The sequence below is a fragment of the Triticum aestivum genome, chromosome 4A, assembly GCF_018294505.1.
Source record: "Triticum aestivum cultivar Chinese Spring chromosome 4A, IWGSC CS RefSeq v2.1, whole genome shotgun sequence".
Classification (NCBI taxonomy): Eukaryota; Viridiplantae; Streptophyta; class Magnoliopsida; order Poales; family Poaceae; genus Triticum; species Triticum aestivum.
The window spans coordinates 501,927,919-501,935,531 of record NC_057803.1 but is presented as its reverse complement, the minus strand read 5'-3'; the positions used below and the strand labels follow the sequence as shown (position 1 = coordinate 501,935,531).

Here is a 7,613-nt window from a genome sequence, read left to right as displayed (position 1 = left end):
AGAGGGAGGGAGGGAGAGAGAGAGGGAGGGAGGGAGAGAGAGAGGGAGAGAGAGAGAGGGAGAGGGAGAGGGAGAGGGAGAGGGAGAGGGAGAGGGAGAGAGGGAGAGAGAGCAAAATCATCTTCAAGTGTAGAGGTCTTGATCCATTACTCTAGGAGATTTGGCGTCTCCTAGACAACAATACCTTGTGTGGGAGCTCGTGTGGATTTGCCTCTGAGCAAGTATGTGAAGGACCATGGATCACTTCAAGATCCACCAAGAATATCTGGGGCAAGCTCGTGAAATTGCCTCAAGGAGAAGAATGTTGAGTCCAAGTGACTTCATAACCACGGCAATGCCTCTCCAACAAGTTAAAGTCTCTCCAACAAATAGACAAGGACTTATTTATATGAATGCACACGATCAATCCGAGGTCTTGTCGATCAATGTGGTTGTCCATTTGTACTTGACGATAATGTCAAACCATCAACAATTAAGAGTTTCTTTTAAGAAACACCAATACAATGTAGACGCTCACTCTCGCGCACACACATACAAATTCTACTAAAAATGGAGTCACAAAGTTTCAAGATTGATGAAATCATCACAAAGCACATGCGGATCGTTATTGACGAGAATGTGTCTTCCACATAAAGAATAATCACATTAATATGGTATATGCCTATAGTTGATCCATGGTGAGCTAGAGGCACAACCTTTCTCGTCATGCAAGCAAAATTGTTGGTTCTCGGCAAAGCTTAAATTTAGAAAGAGAAAACTCACATTTTATATCGTGGACTTCTACCTTGTATGATTTGAGTCTACCAACACAACGATACAACAATGTTGCAATTCTTGGAGGGCCCATGAGCACATATTCCCTATGTTCCACAATACTCCCTCCGTCTTATAATATAAAAGCATTTCTAACACCACTTATATTATGAGACGGAGGGAGTACAAGGCAAACCATTTTCAAAAGTGAAATGTTTCTACATCGATAATGTTTATAGAAAAATAATCTGTACATACAAATACCAGATTAGTACCATTAGATCCATTATGAAATATTTCTTCATATTTTATTTATTTGGTATTGCATATGTTGATATTTTTTCCTACACATGACCAAACATAGTAAACATTGACTTGTAATTTTTTTTAATACATTATATTTTGGCACAGAGGGAGTATAGATAACAAATTAAGAAATAAAGTATAACTTTTACAGATGTATATGGAAAAAGACTATGTTTCCACCCTAGGCCGAAAGCCAAATTAAACATCTGTAAGCATGATCACATAGTGTTGTTTCTTTTCATGTAATTTTACAAGCAAATATTTGATTCAAACATTTACAGAACATATTCCTCAAATGTTTTTTATAACCAGAAACCACCTCCAATTCATGGGTCATTACATGGTGCGTGCACAGTTCTTAGCTATGGGTTGTTGAAATCTTGTCAATTTGCGTTGGATATGATCTTGATGAGAAAAATGATCAGTACCAGAACTGTAATCAACAGACATCAAATTGTTATAGTTGTCATCAGTGCTTAGCCAAACATAAATCAATGGTTGCAAAAAGTGTCAAGATAGTTGCTCTTATTACAAGTTCATGAAATCGAAACACAGTCACGGGACAATTTGCAGACTCGACAAATATTTCAACTTGAACAAGGTTCTGGCCAATGACCAGGCTGACTCACTGAAAGTAGCGCCCCAATATCATTTCAGCTTTTCAAAGAGCTTTGGTGCTACCTGCAGATGCATATACGAGGCATGTTATTTTCAATCTTGGCAGTGCTTTCTTATGCTGTTTTTTTAACAGTATCCATCTCTGACTTGAGAGGAAGTACTTACACATTTATCGATGCATGACCAATAGTCAAAATATTGCCCAGTGCAGTGCTTGTGCCCAGTATCATCGGCCTCAACTCTCTTGATACATTTCTGTGCATCATACAGCCACCACACAGGTTGGAGAAGTAATCACATAGGAGTATCATGTTGACATAAATCAAACAGCATGGCGATGAAAAATCAAATTGAGTATGAAGAAGAATATTACTAAATCAATGGAGATCTAAATGGTTTTCAACCTTACAATTTAAGCAGACATTTGTGTTGTTCCAACAGAACAAATGATAGTAGTTCTAATCAGTTGCCGAATATACTGTGTTTTGGAAACAGCATCATAGAGAGTAGAGGATTATATGAATCCTTCACAGTGCAACCAATCTAGAAGCTATTATTTAACTTTCACTGAAATAATTGAACAGATTGTCACTACAGAAAGTAACAAAATTGAGCTATGCAACTTTTCTTAGGATGTGAAGGGTGATATTTGAACTGGAAAATTAAAATAAAGCTTCAATACAAAAATACCATGAATGTCACAGCGGAAAAACTTTCACATTCACATGGCCAAATAGTTTCATAATTATGCTGACCAAAGAGTGTCATTTCTCGTAACTCCCGTAATGGAAATAGCAGTATTGTCGCATTAAATTCCCCAGTCAAAATTAAGAGGGTGTTACAACAAAAGAAAGAAAGAGCACACCTCATACTCATACAGTGGCTTTACACACTGTGGCTTGCACCGCTCCTCAAGATACTTCTTGGGATCAACGGGTTCCTCATTCGCCCTGAGATAAAACAACAATAGAAACAATAAAAGCTGAGAGAATGAAATTGACTGTTCCATAACCTTTTATGAATGGTGCAACACATTGCCTTTCTGGTATGAAAACCATAAGTCAACCATCTAATAACTACATAATCAAAATAAAGAGCTACGGACGGGATAAAATGCACTGCGTAGACAGGTAGCTCGCAGGATACATTGTTCTATTCTAGGCTGGTTATTTTCTCCCACCTATCCCTGGAACGTCATCTTTTACATCAGAGGATAACAACACGAAGACATCACCAAAGATGAACACCCAGGGAGACCATGCTATGCTAACAAGAATATGACTAGAATTTCCCAATTCCAGCTAAGATGGGGTTCAGGTCAAATGCACCTTAACCCTAGAAAATATAGTAAGAAAGGGATTCTCATCTCAAATTATCCATGCAGACATGCGGCGTGAATTGCAATGCACTAGTTTAGAGCCTACTAACAGTCGACATGCTAGCAGCATACACATTTCCAATTGTTAATGAAGTTGGAGCGGATTGTACAACACGACTATATCCCTACACAGTAGAAGATAACCTCGAACTCTTGATTCTCCAAGTAAAATAAACATCAAGCTGCCTACCATGCCAGAAACTGTCCATCTATCTACACAGTTATCTTAGCTGTGTAGTACTAATCAACAGCTATAGGGCACACTGAACCCACAAGACAACCAAGCGAGCTTGTTCTTGTCCTTTCTTGATTTGAATCTGTGACCCACAGCCCACGAGACACTATTCATCCTATACACTACCCCGCTAGATTCTTGGTGCGAAATCTGATGCTACCTCAATCTAGTTCCAATAGAAAGGAGATAAACAATGCAGCTACTGACATACTGCTTTAATCTTTTTAAACCAAGCACAAGCTAGCCATGTAAAACAGAAGGACAAAACTCTGACTTCATAATAACATAACATGCATAAAGAGCTGCAGATGGGGCATTAATGCATTTGGGGTTCAAGTATCATATCCTCCTACCTATCCCTGGAACACCATATCTTCCATCAGATGCATTAATCAAGATTAAGTGGTCTCTAAGATGAAACACACGAGAGCGCAGCAGCGTGATTAAAAGAAAAGGATCTAAGAGCATCTCTAGCCCATCCCCCATAAGTTGATTCCTCATCTTATTCCCCATCCTTTAATTCCCATATTTTGGGGGGTTAAATTTGTGTTCATCTAGTCCACCCCCCAAGCTTAATCCGCCAAAAGCTCAAATTTGCACACATTAGGCTTGCGCGATTCATCGAACACCTACAACATGCAAGAGTCATGTTGCGGTAATTTCCATTGTTACAACATGCAGCAGACACTGTCCCAAATTTGAGGAGTACCACAAGGCGGTGAAGCTCAAGGCGAGCAAGCTGCCCAAGAAGCATGTTCTAGCTCAAGAAGTGCTCTTTTAATTCCAAAATTCATGGACGACTTAACATATCTTCCCTGTTTCTTGTGATCAAGAGGCTACTAGTACTGTTTAATTGTAGTTCATATATACTCCCTCCGTCCCAAAATTCTTGTCTTAGATTTGTCTAGATACGGATGTATCTAACACTAAAACGTAACTAGATATATCCACATTTAGATAAATATAAGACAAGAATTTTGGGACGGAGGGAGTACCTTATTGTATGCAGAACCTGTCCACTGAAATTAAACAACTAGCGAAATCCAACATGGACAAGCTGAACGAATGCAAGGCATATGTGGTAACGAGCGAGACGGCGCCGAGTCGGAGCTATCGAGAGCACGGGCCATGGCAAAGGAGCTGGAACGCCAAATCAACCAGACCAAGGCCAAAGCGACGTCCTAGAGGTCAAGGCTGCAAGCAATGTGGGCACCCTGGACACGAAAGGACGCCGTCAAGGAGGCCTCATACACCCAGTAGGCTGAGGTGTCGCAAGAGCTGGACCGCGTCAAAGAAGGAGCTACGCAAGTTGAAGTTGGAGGTGAAGTCCGCGGCAGAGGCCAAGGCCAAGGCCGAGAGCGACCGCGAGACAGAAGAACTAAGAGGCGCAGGACAAGGCGTTGCTGCAGGCTGCAGAGGCAGAGCTGTCCATGGCGAAGAAAGTAGTCCTCCACGGCAATGGCGCCGCCGACGCCGCCGTGGAGACAAAATTCACCGCTGCCGGCGGGATTCCAGCGCCGGAGAGGGTGGCTGGAGGTGCAGCACAGACCAGGGGATCCATTTCCCTGGTCATCGGAGCGGCAAACGGCCGGTGGCGCGGGTTGCGGCGGCGTGTCGGGCGGGAGACTAGCGGGTCGAGCAGTATTCCTCATTCTTACTGAGAAGTGCCTCTCCCAGAGCAAATATGGGCTAGAGGGAACTTTTGGGGGATGAAAAGCTATTTTTGGGGGGATTAAAGGAAATGGGGGAAGTGCCATATGAGTGATAAACTGATAATTCCCCGAACCAAAAAAATTCGCCCAATATTTAGCTTTTGGGGATGGACTAGAGATGCTCTAAGACACCCCAATTCTACGTTTGATGGGATCTCATTCAAATGCATTTTAACCTCCTCAATAAAGCAGTAGTCAAAATTATTGCAACACACTGGTTTAGAGCCCACTAGGCACTAGCAGATGCATACACATTTCCATCAGTAGAGATGCAGTGTATCACCACACATTACAGAAGATAGCATCGAGCTCACGATTCTCCAAAGCGAAAGCAAGCATCAAACTGCCCACACGCACGGAAAGGCACCAAGGCAGCTCACAATCTACCCCCAAGACCACAGAGCGAGTTTGTTCCTCCCCATTCCAGATCATTTCCAAGCCGTGACCCAGCAGAGACCAACCAGACCATACCCCAACCCGCTGGATTTCTGGCGTAAATCCGTAGCTCCATCGATATAGCTTCGATCGAAAGGAAACAACCAATGCAGCTACACGCATAAATGACACGCAACGCACGGATCGCGGGAAGCAGGCAAACGATATTCAGACGCTACCGAGCAACGAACTGGAAGGAGATGAGGGCTTAGAGATGGAGGAGTACCCACATGGCGATTACGCGGCGCGGTCCGAGCGGGTGGGTTCTGCTCCTGGCGAGAGGAGGGGAGGGGATCTGGAGGGAGAGGCTGGTCGAAGTTAGGGTTCGCGAGTGGGGAAAATTTGGGAAATGGTCCGTGGACCACGGGAGCAACGACGGGGGTGGGGTGTGGGTGGGTGGGTGAGGGATTTTATTTTATTTTTTTGAGAAATCGTTTTTTTTAGACATTGAGATTTTTTTAGGCTGTTTTTTTAGACATTGAGAAATCGAGGAGCTCCTGTTCGGCGCCCTAGGGCATGTACAATCTCTACTATTAAAGGGGAATCGAACATCGTAATGGTTCGACCCCCCCCACCACCACCACGTACGATGTGTCCCTCACCCCCGCTTCTCCTATCCCCGCTCGAAAAAAAAGCAAAACAAAAAGAAGAAGAAAAGAGACCCACTACCCACGAACGCACGTCCCACAACCACCCGTCCTCCTCATCTCCTGCACCCTACCCCTTCGCTCCCGATCCCGTCTCCCTCCTCATCTCCCGCACCCCACCCCGTTGCTCCAGATGCCGCCTCTCTCTCCGATCCCGAGAAAAAACTTCTCCGGTTCCCCCCTCCTCATCGGCCCCGCGGTCGCGGCCCTTGCTATCGGCGGTAGGAGCCAGTCCCATCGATAAACTTTCCACTCCTCCCTCTTATCTGCACCACTCTAGATCACGTTCATCCATTGGCGAGATTGGCGGCGGTGCAGAAGGAGAGCTCCTACGCACCACCGGTTCTTTACAGCCTATGTGAATTGCAGCAGCGCCAGATCGACGTTGTTGTTGGTGTATGACGCATTTGTCTGCGTCACCGGGGGTGCTCGTACTATAGGCTGTCCAATGGTATGTCGGTGCCGGAGGACGTACTAGGCCTAGGAGTGGTGTGCGGGTGCTGCTCGGTTTTTGTTGTTCCGTATGCTGGCCGCCGGGAACGGCGCCGTCGGGGACACCGTCAGGGCGGGGTTCTAGGTGCGACGGAAGGCTGACGCCAGATGGTGCGGCGAGTGCTAGGCCTCCGGAGGGCGCTGCAGGTATGACACGGGGGAGTCGGATGATCACACATGCTTCTACTCCGGCGGTCAGGCTAGCAGGTCGTGTTCTACTTCTTCGTCACGTTCAGTTACCCAATAGTTGATCTAAGAGGTAATTGGTTGGTCAGTGTGACTTGCCTTATCCAGCCATTGTCTGGACTCACTGCTTAGTTTGGTTGCTAATGTAGTCAGTACCGGGCTTGCATTGTAGTTCTCTTTAGTCCAAGCAATGGCTGGAACTAATTTTCACGGCTCAAAAGTAGTCCCAGCCGCCGCTCCATGGAAGAATTAACACTGTTGCTTTCTGTTTTGTATAATTTTTTTGGTTTGTTAGTCTTTATATGAGGTTTAACTATTGTAGCTACGAGAGAAACACGAGAAAGAAGCCATTACAACCACTTTATATTGCGAAAACATCAAAAGCTTGTAACGTTTGTATTCACGAAACAAAATGATTATTTGGTAAATATGTTTTCTTATGTCGTAGCAACGCACATGTATCTAGCTTTCTTATTCAACATGAACGAGAAATACACTTCCAGATTTGACCTGGTTGAGGAGGAAATGTTGACATGTTTTTTGACTTGGTTTTCCTTGATCTCTTATAATTTTTTTCCATTTTCTTGAGTTTGTGCAGGTTTATGCCATGTTAGCTGTTGTCAGTGTTCTGATCTGAATCCTAGGGGAAGTTGAAGTAGATAGAATAATCATATATGTCCTACTACATAAAGCATGTTTCTATTTGATAAGCTATGTTGTGCTACATTACCACATCTCATATGTAAGATATACCCGAAGTCCCCTACCATGGAGAAGGATATGTTGCTAAGAGATGGAGTTGGTAGTTATACTGTCTACTAAAATACCAGTTTGTGGCTTCATGCAAGTAT

At 44.1% G+C, this 7,613-nt stretch overlaps 1 protein-coding gene across 1 annotated transcript; it reads right to left on the bottom strand.

The window, feature by feature from the left end:
• Nucleotides 1-1,493: 1,493 nt before the first annotated feature.
• Nucleotides 1,494-5,830, bottom strand: LOC123086601 (cytochrome b-c1 complex subunit 6-1, mitochondrial). The gene is made up of 4 exons (XM_044508369.1): nt 5,668-5,830; nt 2,543-2,627; nt 1,843-1,932; nt 1,494-1,740 (listed from the first exon to the last, which is right to left on the bottom strand). Coding segments are annotated over exons 1-4 (210 nt in total). The 5' UTR covers nt 5,670-5,830; the 3' UTR covers nt 1,494-1,707.
• Nucleotides 5,831-7,613: the final 1,783 nt, after the last annotated feature.

Coding starts and splice junctions, on each gene's coding strand:
- LOC123086601 (XM_044508369.1), bottom strand. Junction 1,933..2,542: donor AGCCACTGTATGAGTATGAG/GTGTGCTCTTTC, acceptor TATGATGCACAG/AAATGTATCAAGAGAGTTGA. Junction 1,741..1,842: donor GGTCATGCATCGATAAATGT/GTAAGTACTTCC, acceptor ATGCATCTGCAG/GTAGCACCAAAGCTCTTTGA.